The sequence below is a fragment of the Anomalospiza imberbis genome, chromosome 19, assembly GCF_031753505.1.
Source record: "Anomalospiza imberbis isolate Cuckoo-Finch-1a 21T00152 chromosome 19, ASM3175350v1, whole genome shotgun sequence".
In the NCBI taxonomy this organism is placed as follows: domain Eukaryota; kingdom Metazoa; phylum Chordata; class Aves; order Passeriformes; family Viduidae; genus Anomalospiza; species Anomalospiza imberbis.
In genome coordinates, this window is record NC_089699.1 from 6,814,403 (window position 1) to 6,830,817 (window position 16,415).

At 52.1% G+C, this 16,415-nt stretch overlaps 2 protein-coding genes across 9 annotated transcripts in view; both read left to right on the forward strand.

The window, feature by feature from the left end:
- Nucleotides 1-10,290, forward strand: part of SEPTIN9 (septin 9) — a 143,599-nt gene extending 133,309 nt beyond the window's left edge. For all 8 annotated transcript variants that reach the window (XM_068209334.1, XM_068209336.1, XM_068209333.1 and 5 more), the window contains 5 exons: nt 2,579-2,696; nt 4,757-4,852; nt 5,677-5,773; nt 7,279-7,330; nt 8,121-10,290. In XM_068209334.1, the coding sequence (XP_068065435.1) occupies nt 2,579-2,696; nt 4,757-4,852; nt 5,677-5,773; nt 7,279-7,330; nt 8,121-8,256 (499 nt within the window). In that variant the 3' untranslated portion in view covers nt 8,257-10,290. The remainder of the gene's footprint in view (nt 1-2,578; nt 2,697-4,756; nt 4,853-5,676; nt 5,774-7,278; nt 7,331-8,120) is intronic.
- Nucleotides 1-16,415, forward strand: part of CD7 (CD7 molecule) — a 203,626-nt gene that overhangs the window by 174,335 nt on the left and 12,876 nt on the right. The window lies entirely within an intron of this gene.

Consider the following 16,415-nt stretch of genomic DNA (forward strand, 5'->3'; position numbering starts at 1 on the left):
TACATAATTAAGGTTTTGGAGGTTTTCCTACCTAGCAGGAGTTGATAGAATATCTAGAAACCTGCAGAGAACCCTAAAAACATACAGTTTGCTCTGCTGGGGATTCTCAGGGTGGTGCAGGGAGGTGGCCTCTGTGGATGAGGCACTTGCAGGAGCCCATGGGAGCAGAAAGTTGTGTCAGAGGTGCCAGCGTGCAGATGGGACACAGTCACTGTGCCTGGGGGATGCTGCTGGACACAGCAGGGGTGTGGGGAGGCCCTGGCTCTGCCTCCTCTCCTGGCTCACTGTGGCATCCTCGGGATGAGTGAGGGATCTGAGGGATGGAACTGAGCTTTTAACATGTAGATTGAGCTGAAACTCTAATGTCTGCCTGATTGTGGATTCATCTGCATTGGCTCCCTATGCATCCTGGTCTTTAAAGGAAAAGCTGATGAAAGAGGCAGGAACACAGGCTCAGTGGGGAAGAAGCTTTTAGAGGAGAAAAATTGTTTGGAAAATAGCAAAGAGAGAGGAGGGGAAAGAATTCTGCTGGGAAAGGAGCATTACTGCATTACTTCCTTGGAGGTCTGGGAAATACATTATGCAGAGCTCCAAACAATGTTTGCCAGCAGCAAGTCAGCTTAGATGTGTCCATGGGGGGTTCCTTGTGGTTTTTTCTATTCTTTTTTCCCTTTAATAGCCAAAACCTCTCTTTCCTGGGGCCCAGGGTGATCTGTGACCCTGTGTTTGTGTTAGGACCTCGTTTGTCCCTGTGCTAATGATGTGCTCGGGGCTGTGTGTGTTGTTGGTGTGTGGGGACAGGATCCACCTGGCACAGTCCAGCTCCATCCCTGGGAGAGGGGATGACCAGGGGAGGGTTCAGCTGGGTCACCAGTGCTGGCTGCTCTGGGCCAGCCTTGAGCTGCTGTTTTCAGGTCAGCTGGAGCTGAGTGGGTCTCTCTGGGGCTGAATGTCCCTCCCTCAGCACTGGAGCCAGGCAGAGGTGTCCCCGTGGGATGGGGACACTGCCTGGTGGCTGCTGAGGGGCAGGATCAGTCCCTTCCCCTCTGCACTCCTGTGCCTGGGTCTGCAGGGGTCTCTGAGCCCTTTGTATGGCCCGAGGAGGCCTTGGTGGGGTTTGGCTTGAGAGTGTTGGCAGTGGGTGCTCTCCTGGCCCTTCAGTGAGGGCTCATTTCAAACACCTCCTGCCCAAAGATGATCCTTGACCCTGGGGCTTCCAGATTTCCTTTTCAAGGCAACACCTACTCAACTGTGCTGCATGTCCCCTTCACCTTCAGAGCCACCGAGGGGGACCTGCAGCACCTGGAGGTGTCCCAAGCAGGGTTTTCTTCTGGTTTGGAACCCCCAGCAGTTAAAATACCTTCAGGAAGGACTGAGGAGCAGGGGGGTGATAATGGCCAGGTGCCTTCATCGCTGTCTGCAGACCTTGGATGTGGAGCAGTGTGGAAGTGGAGCTGTGTCAGTGCTGTCAGCAGGGAGGGATTTCCCGAGGTGCTGATCACTAGGGTTATGCAATCCCTGCAGCTTTCCTCTGCTGAGACTTTTGTTGTAAAGATTTTCTGACATTCTCGCCCTCTGGAACAAGCAGCATCTCTTCTGTGCTCTGTGAGCCCCTGGAGAATGTCCAGAGCTTTTTTTAATCCCAGCTGATGAATGTGAGAGGCACTCCCAGCTTGTGCATAACCACAGACTTTAGGGTTTGCTTAAATTAAACCCTTTCTTACAACCTTTTTGTATGACCTTTTGAAAGAAATCTAGAGACCAATATGAATCACAGATTGTTGTGTGACATTGATGGAGAACTTAAAGGCTCCCTAAATCAAAATCCTGTGCAGACATATGATAAACCTTCAGCATGAAGTTTTCTGGATAAAGTATCTATATCACTTTGAACAACATAAATATTTTGCATAAATATTAATTTACATTTTATTGCTTTGGTACCACCAGTGTAACAGGTGCTTCCAAATACTCTGGGAGCAAATGATGAAGCAGATATTAAACGAGGTATTCAGAAATACTCTCATTAAGTTGTTCCAAGCAACTGGTGCTCAGCACAGGAGGGAGTGTGAGCAGGGACAGCCAGCTGTGGCCATCTCCACGTTGTGCTGTCCCTGGATGGCTGGTGACAGCTTGGATAGAGCTGGAGCAGGCTTTGATTTGTACATGGCAGCGGGCTGGCCCTGCAGCCAGCATCGCCCTGCTCTCATCGCTGCTCCAAGGACGCCAGTAGCTCTGGGCAAGTTCCTGCAGTCCTCGGTGGCCCTGCAGAGATAAAAGCCCTCTGCCACTTCACAGGGCTTTGGGAGGGTTCACAGGCGATAGCGGCAGCTTTGAAAGGGAAATGTTTAAAGTGTTGTCAAACCCTCTCTTTGCTGTTGTGCTTTCAAGAAAATGTCTTTACTTGTCCTATCTGAAAGGAAGCGATTCCTTTTCTGTCTGCTCTTCAAATGCCCCTCCCTGCCAGGGGATTGCAGCAGCCTCGGTGTGCAAATCCCCTTTTTCCTGCTGTTTTCAAATCCCCTTTTTCCTGCTGTTTTCCAGGAGTGCAAATCCCCTTTTCCCTGCTGTTTTCCAGGCTCCGGCCGTTGGACATCGAGTTCATGAAGCGCCTGAGCAAAGTGGTCAACATCGTCCCGGTGATCGCCAAAGCCGACACGCTAACGCTGGAGGAGAGGGACTACTTCAAACAACGGGTAAGGGGCTGCTGCCCCTTCCCCGGGCTCCCATCGGTGCTAGCCCATCCCCTGCTGCCCCTGCCCCCCTCGTGGCTCTCCTGGCAGGGCTGTGCAGGCAGGGCCTGGCCGGGAGCCCAGCGCATTCCTCCGGCTGCAGCTCGGAGCGATCCCGCGTGGCCGCAGGGTAGGCCTGCTCTCCAAGCACTTCTTGTGTTTCTCTTGGATCTTTGTCAGTACAGGATAAGTTTGGAGCTCCAGGCCTGCTTCTCCTGCCTCCTTTGTTGTTGTTGTTGTTATTTTCAGGCTGGTTTCTGTTATTTTGGGAGGTTGATGCACATAGGGGCTGGAAAAGCCTCCCTCTGCAGCATCGTGCACTGATACACTGTTATACACGAACCAGTCAAAAACGTGTGGGTTTGCTGAGCTCAGCTGGGTGAGGTTTAAGAGGGAAGCAAGGTATGAAATTCCCGTGGTTGGGAGCTGAGGAGGGGCTGTCTGAATCCACAGCAAGGCATGGGCTGCGCTCTGAGAGGTGGAGGTGGCCCGTTTGGGGGTTTGGTAAGGGACTGTAAATCCGTTTGTGTGGGTGGTGGATGTGGCTGCAGGCGTGATGGCCTCAGCATTCCCTGCAGAAGTAAAAACCACCAAGCTCCTTGATCCATGAGTCTGACTTGGGAGAAGTAAAAGGAAAGAGAGTCTTGCCAAAAGGATAGTTTTAGGGGCCTCTCCCTTGGTAATGCACAGCTTAGCCAGGGGTGGTTCCATGACACGGAGGGGTGAGTCCTTAGTGCCACATCTGCTCTCTGTGGTGGCTTCTGCGGGCTGCTGGGTCCAACTTAGAGGTTACCAGTGCTCCCATCCCTGTGTCTGCAGGTGACTGGCTGGCTCTGGTGCTACAAAGTCAGTCTGGGACCTCAGATGTCACCTGGGCACCCTTGGCTGCTGATACCATGGAAGACCATGGAGACAGTGCCCGTTCTGCTGCTCTGCACTGGCTCAGCACAGGACGAGCTCACCCTATCTCTGATTGCTTCCTGATTATAACCAGACCTCCCAAATCCTTTCAGATGGAGGGAGAACACGCAGCCACATGGTGTGTTTGCTCCCAGCAGATGAGAGGGCAGGAAATCAAGCCAGCTGGGCACAGGCTGGGATCTTTTCCACTCATTCATTCCAGTGTGCCTGCATGTGTGCTTCCAAAAGCAGAGCCCTCTCTGCATCTGGGGTGTAGCTTGTTCAGAAAGATGATAAGTTTCAGGTTTGAATGGGGTGGGCAGGGGATGTGAAGCACCAGCCTGGCTGTGGGTTGGTGCCAGTGCTGTGCTGAGGGAGTGGAATGTGCTCCCTGGAGTCGGCTTTGTTGAGTTGCTCCCCTAAACCCAGTGTGGGGTTTGGTGAGGGGTAGGAGGCCCGGCTGGGGGCATCCCCTGGGCTGGATCCACTGCTTTGCCAGCCTGCACTGTAGGACTAGTGTGGAGTTGTTGCCATTGGAAGTGGTGGGAGCTGCTGCCAGCCTGGGTTGGGGTTTGCAGCGTTGTAGGAGAAGGCTGATCTTTCAAAGGTCCCCTTGAGCTGAGTCTCCACCCAGGAATCAGATTTCAGCATCTCTTGGCCTTGCACAGAGGCAAAGACCTTAGAGTCTGCCCTTCCAAGCTGTGTCCTTGTCCCCCCAGATCACGCTCCTTTTCTAAGGAGTGTAAACAAACACCAGAGAGCAGCTTTTCACTTTTGTGTTACAAGCCTGGCAGCTGTGTTCCCCTTTGCTTGGGCAGCTTGGGTTGTCTTGTTGTATTTTCCAATCCCCAAACAACATCCAGCTCATGTAACTTCATCTCACTCTCTGCCTGAGCTGTGTCTTGGCACCAGGACCTTGCAGAGGTTCCAGGGCAAGGTCTTGGTGGGTGTGTGGCACAGGTCTCTGTCCCCCAGGTGGGCTGAGTTTAGGATGGATAGGGAGGATGTTGCTGCTGTGACTGGTGGGCATCACTCAGAGACCCTTCTGGCAGCAGCTGCCGTGGTGGGAGTGCATCTCCTGTGCCTGCCTGTCCTTCACCTGTCCCTGTGCTCTTCCCTCCTAGATAATGGCTGATCTCCTGGCCAACGGGATCGACGTGTACCCCCAGAAGGAGTTTGATGAGGACTCTGAAGATCGGCTGGTGAACGAGAAATTCCGGGTCAGTGCAGGGGCTGTGGCTGGGACAGACCCTGCAGCTCCAGGGGCTGGGCATGTCCTGGGGGTTCCCTTCCAAAAGGCCTCTGTTTTCTTCCCAAAGCTGCTGTGCCCTGTCCATGGGGTTTGCCCAGCAGCAGGGATCCTGCCAGAGCTCAGGGCAGGGGTGGAAAGAGAAAGGCTCTTGGGGAAGGTGTCCTGTCCATACTCCTTCCCCATCTCCACCCTGCCAGGTGCCCTCAGCAGAGGGTCCATGGCCCCTTCCCCCGCCCCAGGCTCAGGGAACAGAGGTGCCTGCATATCCCTGGCTAGGGCAGCAGCCTTCCCAGCTCTGGGATGGAATTTCACCTGTAGGCTGCCTGCAGCTGGCAATTCCATGCTTCAGGAATCCACCAGCATTTATTTGGCACTGTAAAGTGGTTTGGACAAATTCAAGGAAGAAAAACGTCTTGTAGGGACTCTGAAGTTCAAAGACACCAACTTGGATCAGGAAATGAGTTGGCCACAGGTTGCCAGATGCTGGGGGCAATTCCCAGGGAAGCCTTGGGATCCCTTTGTTCCAGCTGTACCTGGTGCCTGCCAGTGAGGGACTGGACTAGGCTGGGTTTGGGCTGGTTTTAGGCTGGGCACATGTGCAGGACATGCTGCTACCCAGTCCTGGGCTGCCTGTGGGCCCTGTCAGGCAGCACTGCTCAGGAACATCAGGGTCAAACCAGCTCATCCCATGAAACCCCCCTGGAAAAAGGAGGATGTAGGACTTTGCTCACTGGTTTGGTTTCCTGACCAGTTCTCAGAAGAAATCACAGCCTTGTTTTTCTCTTTCCACAGGAAATGATCCCATTTGCAGTGGTGGGCAGTGACCAGGAGTACCAGGTGAATGGAAGAAGAATCCTTGGGAGGAAGACCAAGTGGGGCACCATTGAAGGTACCTCATCCTTGCCTCCCCATCTGAGCCCACCTCCCTGCCCTGGCAGAGGGCAATAAAGTCCAAAACCTGCAGTAGAAGTTGAGCTGGATGTGGTTCCTCCCTGCCCCTCCAAAAAAAGATAATTTTCCTGACGTTTGAGGACTGGAAACACCTTGGCCAATGCTCCTGCGCTGTGTTCCTGGGCCTCTGTGTGCTCTGGGGGGCTGCTGAGTGCTGGAGGGGACATTTCTGGGGGTCTCGTGGCCTGCCTTGTTCTTCTTGCACATTTAATTGCCTGATGGCAGGATTTGAGGGCACACCAGTGACACCCCATGTCTCAAGCCCCTGTTGGAACCTTCCCCTGGGATCTGTACCCCCCAACATGCCTTTGGTTCATGCCTTGTGGGATTTCTTCCCTCTTCCATTTCCCATCAGCATCTCCCTTTTTTCTCCCCCATTTTACAATCATGGTTTAAAGGCTAGATGAAAGCTCCTGGCTCCAGCACATCTACACATTTCCCTGTTGATGGTTTCTGGCAGCCAGCTGGCTCATCTCCAGTGCCACCCCTCTCATCTTCCTCCCCTTCACTTCACAGGTTCCTCTCATTTACGAGTCTTTTTAATAGGACTCCTGTGCTGAGGGATGGTTTAACAAAGCTGCCGGGAAAATCAGTGTATTTTGAAGCTCTGCTGCCCTCTCGTGCTGTGTCCCTGAACATTCTGAGTTCAATGGGATTCATTAAACCCTCACCTTCTACTTGTGAAGGCATCTGCCTTCAGCACAGGGAGACCCCCAGGACACAGCCATGGCCACAGGCAGCCTTTGCACAGCAGTGTTTGTGTTTTGCCATTCCTGCATGATGTTTAATGGTTGGACTCAATCTTAGAGGTCTTCCCCAACATAAAGGATTCTACTATTCTATATACAGGATTGTTTGGGTAAAAAAAAATTTAAAGAGCAGTTCTTCCTCTAAATTGAGTAAAATTAGGGGTAAAATAGCATCTGTCAGACTGATTGTGGTGGAGCAGCACCCCTTGATTTTTCCATATTCAAGCACTCCTCCTTCTGGCAGCAGAGGCCTTTGACAGCAGGAGTTCATGTGCTTGCACAGCCCTGGCAGCCCTCAGCAGCGTGCCTGGGATACTGCAGGATGCTCATGGCTGAGCTACAGATGAAACTTCTGTGGAGACACGCCTGGTGTTCACTGCACAGCTCACCACAGCCCTTCCCCTGTCTTGTTTGGGGTGCTGGGGGTTGTGCTGGGCTGCTGCTGGGAGCTCCCTCATTGGTGGGACACTGGGAAGGGGCTGTGGATGCTGAGTCTGACCTCACCAGGGCTGAGCTGGGGCAGGGACCTGGTGCCAGATTTACAGCAGCAAAGAGGACTCCTGAGTCCTGCACTTGTACCCCGGGGTGTCAGAGCCCATCTGAGCCCTCTTCACGCTGGGGAAGCCCCCAGGTGCTGCTTGCCCCAGGTGGTGGCCATGGGGGCTCACTGATGGCTTTCTGTCTCTCTTGCCAGTGGAGAACACAACACACTGTGAGTTCGCCTACCTGCGGGACCTCCTCATCAGGTCAGTGCCCTGTCCCCAGAGCCTTTGGTCACCAGGTGGCATCCAGGGAAAGGGGACGGCCCAGCACAGCTTGAAGCAGCTGCTGCTTTGCTCTGCTGCTCCATCCCTCCATCCCTGCCTTCCCTCCTGGCTCGCTGCCACTCTGCAGCCCCTCTGCAAGGGGTGGCCCCACTCCCTGGGGGCTGAGTTCAGGGGGGAGAGGAGCAGTGGAGGGGTCAGGACACACTCCAGGATTGCTGGCAGTGTGGCTCCAGGTCATCTGTGAGCAGCTTTTGGCCTTAGTGGCCTCTCACCAGTGCCAGATCTCACCCCCAGTTCAAAGACATCACCCTTCACTGGGGTTTCGTTGTGGGGTCTGGGTGATGGCTGGTCCCTCTTGAAAGAAGTGTCCCTTCTGTGGGGGAGAGGGAGGCTGAGCCCCCTGGGCTTCCTGGAGAGGGGGCATTGGGCTCCACCCCAGTTTGGCTGCAAAGTAAACTCTGGACACGTGGTCTGTTGCTGGCAGAGTTGTGTGGGGCTACAAAACCTCACCCAGGACTGGCAGGGTGGGGATCTCCCTGGGTGCGTGTTCTGCAGCCACAGGTCCTGTGTCCCCAGGCACAAGTGAAGGCTTCAGCCCCTGCTGCCCAATAATGCTGCCAATTATTGCCTTTACTTCCCTCCTGTGCCCTAAAGGCCCCATTAACCAGCAAGGCAGGAGGGGACATTGGGACTGGGGGGTGTTTGGGGTGATGAGGGCTGGAGCACAGAGGCTGGGCTGGTGTGATCGCTCCATCTCCCTTCCCTGCAGGACACACATGCAGAACATCAAGGATATTACCAGCAACATCCACTTTGAAGCCTACAGGGTGAAGAGGCTGAACGAGGGCCAGAGCTCTCTGTCCAACGGCGTGGCTGACAAGGAGCTGGTGGCCAACGAAATGTAACCGTCCCTCGCCGCAGCCAGGACCTTGCTCGCTCACGCTCGCTATTTCTCCCCTCTTCCCCCTTTATTTTTATATAAATCCTCTGCCACTGTCCCTCTTGCCCTGCTCCCTGACCCCCTGCCATGTAAACTGACCAAATAACCAGACGTGGAGCGGGGTGGCCGCTCTCCCCCCACTTTGTGCCCTGAGTTTTGTGCTCAGCCCCCAGAGCGGCGTCTTTGGCCCGGGGACCGTCCCTTTGCGGAGGTCGGGCTCTCGCTTGCCCCCAGCTGTGGCCCTACAGCCGAACCCAGGGCAGCAGGTCTGTGGGGCCAGCAGGGTTGGGGTGCCCTGGGAGCCCTTGCAGCCCCTCCATGCAGGGGCTCCTCTCCGTCCATTGAAGGCGAGGGTTCCTCCAGGTGAATGCAGCCTTCGGAAGCAAGGTACGGTGGGATGAAGAGAGCAAGCCAGTGCCATCCTTGTCTCCTGCTGCTCCTCTGAGCTCTCTGCAGCCCTCTGGGACCCGTCAGCCCCCAACCCAGCCCCTGTACCCTGTCTACATGCAATAAACTGGGAGTGTTTAGGTGTCACCTCGCCTGTCACCGACCCCCGGCCAGGCAGAGCGACCTGCTTTGGGAGAAGTGCCTTTTCAGACTGAGACCTTGCAATAGCGTGGGAGAGGGGAGGGAGGGTCTGCCTTGCCTGTCTTTGCAGCCTGCAGAAGGCTGTGAACCTCCACAGAGACTCTCCTTCCCTCTCCCTTGGGCCAGAGCTGTGGCTGATGTCCTGGGAACACTTGTGTATTTATTTGTCACTCAGTTGGGTGGGTCTTTGTCCCCTGAAGGCTCTGAGTGTTTTTGTCCTGAGGGGGCTGAGCGTGGAACTTTGTCTCTGCAAAGCAGTGGTGGGAGGCAGAGGGTTGTCCTGCCTGACCCTTGTGATTCTTGGGCTTTTCCCCACATCAGAGGAGGCTCTTGGGTGTCTGTAAATTCCTTTTCATTTCCTGGGTCCCCTCTGTGTCCAGGGAAGATGCTTCTGTTTTGCTGGTCCTTGTGCGGGGGGTCTGTGCATGTGCTGACCGAGCCCTGCAGCTGTGGGGGGGGGCTGGGGGTGTTTGTGGGTGCTGCTCCCCCTGCTCTGCCCCCAGACCTTTCTCTTTCTGTGTGTCTCCAGTAAATCAGATCCTGCAAGCATTAGGTAGCACTGTGACACAGGAGCAGGGGGTCCTGGAGCAAAGCCCTGCAGTCCTGCCCCTCTCCCCAGCTCCCCTTGCCTTTCTGGTGTCTACCAGTCTCTCAATCCTCTCTAAGGGAAAAAAAAAAAAAAAAAAAAAAAACAAAAAACTTCTGCAAATCACCCATTTTTGGGGGCACACACTGAAGTGGCAGCGTGTCCCATCCTCTAGCACTGGAAGGCACCTGCAGAACCCACGGGGGACAGAGCCTGGCTCAGCACAGGTGACCAGGAGGAGGGAGGAGGTTGCTCTCCCCTTGCTGGGGATGCCCAGGTTTGCAGGGGCTCCCCCGAGGTCCCCCCCGAGCAGCCAAAGGGGTGTGGGCAGGGGGGTGCATTGTGAGAATCCCTTCTCCCCTTCACTCATATCCCCCCTCCACAACAGTCCCACGGAGCTGTTGGGGAACAGCAACTCTCTACTTGCTGACTTGCTATATTTTAGCAAAAGCAACAACAAAAAATGTATTAACTGAAAAAAAAAAATATATATTTCAAGTGTTAAAAAAAGACTGAAAGGGGAGAAAAACCTCTTGTGTGAGGCACTTCTGCAAATGCCATCTTAAACTTTTTTTTTCCTCTAGTTGGTATCTCAAGCTGGGCCAAGCAAGTCACGCTGCTTTCTCCTTTGTAACCTGACTTTTTTTTTTTTTTTTTTGAAGGAAAAAAAAAAAAAGAAAATAATACAATAAAAAACCCTTCATCCAGATCTATTAAAATGGCCTTTTGGGGGTTATAAGCATTATGAAAATTTAGTCCATTTTTGTATAAATAATAGTGTTTAATATGTATTTCCCAAAATAAATGTTTCAAATGCAAATAGAAGGAGGCTTGTTTGGAAATGTCTGTTCCCAGCCTTGGTGTAATCGTTGCTGCATGGACCCTGTAGGGCTGGGGGTGATGGGAGAGTCCAGCCCCAGAACTGCCCTGTTTAGGGTGAAAGATAATTCCTGACCCCCTTGACTCATCCCACCTTGGATACCTGCCCCGGGTACTCTACAAACTGCAGGAGCTGATTCTGCTGAGCACCTTTGGGATGGAGCCAGCCCGATCCTGAGGGAGGCAGGTGGATCCTGTCCCTCAGCTTCCATGGTGGAGCTGTTCCCACGGTGCTTCCTGGTGCTTTTATGGAGAAGTGGGCTGCCCCTAGTTCAAGGGCAGGCAGGAGCTTGTCTTTCACACCAACGTGCCTTTGGCTCCATGGCAGGTGGTCTTCAAAACTCTTCATGGATGCAGGGTTGGCCTTGGGATGCCCTTGGAAGTTGGCTTCCCTTGGAAGATTTGCCATCCTGAAACCACGTTTTTCCCTGGTGTCACAGATCTGACACTGTCCCCTCTGGTTTAATCTCTGTCTCACGTGTTTATTGTATTTTTTCCCCCTGAGTAGTTGAACTCAGAAGCCACCTGGAGCTCTAAGTGACCCTGCTTAAGCTGGGGCTGGAGCAGGTGACTTCCAGAGGTCCTTACCAGCCTCAGCCCCTCTGGGATTGTGTGGGACTGGATGAGAACAAACCCATCAGGACAGCACTCAGGTCGGGTTCCTGTGGGGCTTTAGAGCACAGGACAGGCTTATGTGCATTTTAACTCTGCTTTTCTGCCGGCACCTGGGTTTTGGTGCAGTGAATTGTCTCATCTCACGTGGCATCCACTGAGGTGTTGCAGTGAGGACCCCCTTTGCCCCAGTGCCAAACCCATCCCCATCAATACCCTTTCCTTTTCTGAGCTGCACAGCAGTTCTGTGCTTGCCCTACCCCAAATCCCCCTCACCCCACAGCTCACAAAGGATTCCAGGCTGAGGAGCAGCAAAGTCAAGCTGTTCTCACTGCTGTAACCAGAGCAAGACCCAGAACAAAAGCTCCTAGGGAGGGAGCAGGGAAAATCAACGTGTAGTAGTAACTACAAACACGGGCCATGGGCCTTGCTCCTGGAGGAGCCTACAGCAGTTTTTTCCCCATGTTGTGGTTCTTCATGTGCTGGGATTTGGGGTTTTTTTTTGCAGTTTTCCTCATTGTTGGTGTCTGAACATGGGAGGCAGATGGGACAGAGGATGCTCTGGGGCTCTCCAGGCAGAGGCTGGAATCGGAGTGTGTCCATGGAGGGACAGGGGACAGAGGATGCTCCAGGGCTTCCCAGGCAGATGCTGTCCTGGTGATACGTTGAGAAATGGTTTGTGGATGGAGAGAGAGGAAAGCAGGCAAAATAATTCCCCAGCTCAGCAGTAAGGGCAGCTTTTGTTTAGGTCAGAGGAGGAGCTCAAGGGGTCGGAGGTCCCTTCATGGGAATGGTGCAGGGAATGGCTTCCAGATGTTGGGAAGCTCCAGAGAGGTGGGGTTGGTGAAGGGAGAACAGCAACACCAGATGCTCTGATGGAACAGGGGATTGTGTGGTGCTGTGGGAAAAATCCCAGCTGGGGGAAGGGCTGGCCATTGCAAAATTCCCCCTTGGCTCCCCAGAGTGTCCCAGGAATGACCTGGGAGGGGCTGGATGGGGAGGGTTTGGGCAGAGGAGGGGGCCGGCAAGGAGCTGCTCCCCCTGCCCACACCCTCCAAGGGAAATGTGCCTCAGGATGCCTTGGCTGGCAGAAAGGACCCTGCACTAATGGCTTATTGAGTGGCCTCACTTAAACAAATGAGGGAAATGAAGATGAGTGAGAGTTTAATTACCGAGCTGAGCAGCTTTCCACAGCAAGGATGGGCCCTCCTTGCCTTGCCTGGCTCTGGGAGGGAGAGGGGTCCCCCCAGCACAGCCGGGCTCTGGGGGTGCCTGGCAGCCCTGGAGGAGGTGGCTGCTGGGCCAGGGAGGGCTGGAGATGGGTCAGGTTCCAAAGAGCATCTCCATCCAGAGGACGACTATAAATAATAAGAATAGAAGGGAGTATAAATAATTAAAGCAGCTCATAGCGAGTAGTTCCCGAAACGTCTGCCTGATTTAAAAACTAATTACTTGGAGGGTAATCACCACCAGAAGTGCACATATTTACCCACAATGCTGCTCTTCCCTCCTCTTCCTTTCGCTCCCTTCTCCTGATTGCTTTCCCAGGCACTGGCACAGACTTACACTCACCCACAGTGCACAATAAACGGGCTTGTACTCGTCCATCTCCCTGATTAACACCATCAGTGAGACCTGCTCAGGGAGGAATAAATCCTCTCTGGGTAGGAGGCCAGGTGCCGGCAGGAGGGGAAGCTGAGCTGTGTGGTACCTGCAGAGCCCAGAGGAGCTGGGAGCCCCAGAGGACTCCCTTGGGTGAAGCTAAGCTGCCCAAAACCAGGGCAGCAGCGAGCACCAGGGGGATGTGGCATCACTGCTCGGTGGGAGCTGCTGCTCAGGGGCTTTGCTGGGCCATCACTTACACACCGGGGTGTGCATCAAACCCTGAATTCCCTGATGTGGGAGCTGTCCTCTGGGAAACATCTCCCTTTGATGTGCTTGCCAGGCTGCAGCAGGCACAGGCAGGGCTGCAGAGCTCAAGCTTTAATTACAGGGAAGCTGCTGCACTGCAGCTGAAAGCTTGGGGGGTTTTTGATCATCTTCACTGTGGCTCCAGCAGAAAGAAGGATTTGTCCCTCCTCCCCCAGCTCCTCACTCACACAAGGTGCTGGTCCCAACCCTCCTGTTCCTTCTCACAAACCCTTTTCTTCCATGCCCACAGCAGGCTCAAGTTTGTAACTCTCTCACGCAGTTTAGTTTGTATTTATTTGCCTGAGCTTCTCTCTGGACCTTCACAAATTAATAAATAATTCTCACCATCAGCCTGATTTAGGAGCAGCATTGCACGGTGCTGCTTCATTTAGGAAAACAGAATAATTTACTCCTAACTTATGGGATTCGGGAGACTTCCACCCGCAGCCCATGATATTTTCTCATTAACATTACCCAGCTAAGCTAAAAACTGCAATTTCATAAGTCATACTTCCTTCAAAGGCATATTACCAGCTTCCCAGGGACTCCAAAAGTTTACTGAACCTTAAAGACATTCCTCATAGTATGCAGAAATGTGCCAAAGTCCTCCTTCTTATTATTACTGAAACCATCTTTCCTGCAAGTTTCCCTCCCCTGAACTCTTCCCATCAGGGGGATGTTTAAGTGAGTGATGCTGGGCAAAAGAATAGCACTGAGTTACTCTTTAACAAGAAGATAAAATGAAAATATTTAACTGGGAAACAAAATAAAAGTCCTTTATCCTCTGCTCTAGGGCATATCTGTAAATGACATAAGCCAAAATCTTCCCTTTTTGTGGGCCAAAATATTCCCTTTTTGTGGTTTTTTTTTTTTTTTTTTTTTTTTTTTTTTAGTGCTGGGGTCGCCCACAGTGAAAATGTGGGGTGGAGGACTGGGATACAGGGGGATGGATGATTCTGTGAGAGCTCCTTGTCACAAAGGGCCAGCAGGACCCAGGGCTGAGCAGTTGTTTCAATCTGTGCACCATTTTTAAAGGAGGTCAGTTTGGTTCGGGCTTTTTTTGTCAGTCACAGCTGAAAGCTCTTGCTGGCAAATTTTACAGGCCTTGTTCTTGTCCTTTCAAAAGTAAAAATTGTCACCTTTTAAAGGCCCATGTCCTGAAACAGCTTTGCAGAGGACAAGGACAAGGAAGCAGAAAGAGCCTGGAGCCCATGGGTACATCCAGCCACCCCACACTGCATCAGCCCAGGGCTCAAACTGTGGGGTGGCAGAGGAGAGCCCCACCTCCAGCATTCCCCCTTCCCTGCCCTTCTCCTCTCCTGCCACCAGCCTCGGAAAAAAAAGTCAAGATTAAAATCATATTCCTAAAGCAAAATTACACATTGGAGACTCCAGGGCCCTCCCGGGAGGATCAGGGCACTCCTCTATAAATATCTGCCTCGATATGTTTAATTTGCAGATGGAATTAAGCCTGGGAAGAAAGGGAAGGATGTCTTTTCATGTGTGGGCTGTCCAGCTTTGCCTTGAATATCAAAGTGAGGTACGTTACAAAGCAGCAGCTCCACGGGATTATCTGAGAAACCTTGTAGGTCCCAGGTGGCAGAGATTTCGGGATCAAAAGGTGTGGGACTTACGCAGAAAGCCAGCAAAAGCCAGCCCCAAAGAGCCAAATCTCAGGTCAGTTGGCAGAGCTCAGAGATTTCCAAGGAAACAAGAAGGTAGGTGAGGAACCAGGAGAGGCTGGGCTTTCACGTGGACTTTGGATTAAATATTAACTCTCTGCAGTGAGTTATGAGGATAAATATTTTCATTAATCATGTATGTGCTCATTATGGTGGTGACAATAGACTATTCAAGATTCATCTGCATGGGATTTTCAACTCAGGCTTCCCATTTTCTGCCTGTAGCTTTTGGTAAAACATAATTTTCTGCGCTTGCTTTCTTCAGAAAACTTTTCCCCCACAAACAGTTTATTGGTTTCAACATTTTATTGGTTGGGGCTTTGAAAACAGCAGATGAAAAGGTTTAGCTTGAGGGTGAATGGAGAGGAGAAAATGCAGCTCTAGTTTAAACAAGGGATGGTTTTGAAGTGGCCCATGGAGGTGGGAGCCTGACCTGAGCTGGGAAAACAGAGCTCACCTGCCAGGGATCTGCTGCCATGTACCAGTGGCACCTCGCCATCCATTTCATTAAAAATCCAAATTTTTCCTGCTTTCCTCTGATTTTATTGAACTTTTCAATCATTATAACTTTCCTTAGCTTTCCTTCCTTTCTGCTTTTAGCAGCTCTTTTCAATTACTTGGTGCTTTCCTTTTTATTCCAGTAATTTTTTAAAGACTTGTCTAGGAGGAAGAGGGAAGACAGATTAAAATTTATACTAGAACAGAAAGTGAATGTATGGTTGAGAGTCTAAAACCCTGTCATTAGCAATATTTAATAAGGAACAAAATTACTGGGCAAGATGAGATGTCTCCAAATTACTTCTGAAACTCTCCAGGATGGAAGGGACCTTCTCCAGCAGAGAGAGCTGACTGATGGATGAAGATACAAAGGATTTGGAAGGGCCATCTCTAATGTCCCACTAAAAAGATTTATGGATGTTCAGCACAGCTCTGAGAGACCCATCTCTGAGGGTGAGACCAGGGGTGACACGCTGGAGGTGCCCTAAAAATGCCCCCTGTCCTGCTGGCACCCTCTGTGCTCCTGCCCAGGGCAGGCTGCAGCGGCTTTCTTTGTTCCACTGGCACCAATCCCAGTTTGAGCCCTGTGGAGGGAAAGAGTGCAGTGTGCCTTTGTTGTAGATGTCGGCAAACCCAATGGGAAGAATTCTGATGTCTGGCTTAGTTCAGAAGGCTGAATGATTTCTTTATTATACTTATGCTATAATACATTAATATACTGTATAAAAGAGGATACTAAAAACTACATGCTACTTTCTCTATCATATCTAACTAACTCACAACTCGTGACCCTGTTCGCCAGAGTCCAGCCACAGGTGGATCTGAGTGGCCATCAGGCCCAAACAATCCACCAGGATCCAACCAAGTGTTCACTCCAGGTAAACAATTCTCCAAACACATTCCACAAGAGAAAAAACAAGGGGCAGAAATAGAAACTGTTTTCTCTTTCATTTCTCTCTGTGCACCTTTATGAAAAATCCTGAGAGACAGAGAAATGTGCTTGCCACATGCCTTGGTGGCCAAGAAGGCCAATGGCTCCTGGCCTGCATTAGGAATTGTGTGGCCAGCAGGAGCAGGGAGGTCATTCTCCCCCCATACTCGGCCCTGGTGAGGGCACACCTCGAGTGCTGTGTCCAATTCTGGCCCCTCAGTTTGGGAAGGACGTTGAGATGCTTGAGCGCATCCAGGGGAGGCAAAGAGGCTGGAGAGGGGCTGGGAACACAAACCCTGTGAGGAACGTTTGAAGGAGCTGGGGTTGCTTCGCCTGGAGAAGAGGAGGCTTAGAGGTGACCTTATTGGTTTGGGGTTTTGTCAAGGCTTTTGTGTGAAACCCAGTGCAGATGGATGTGAGAGTGTGTCTCTAAACCC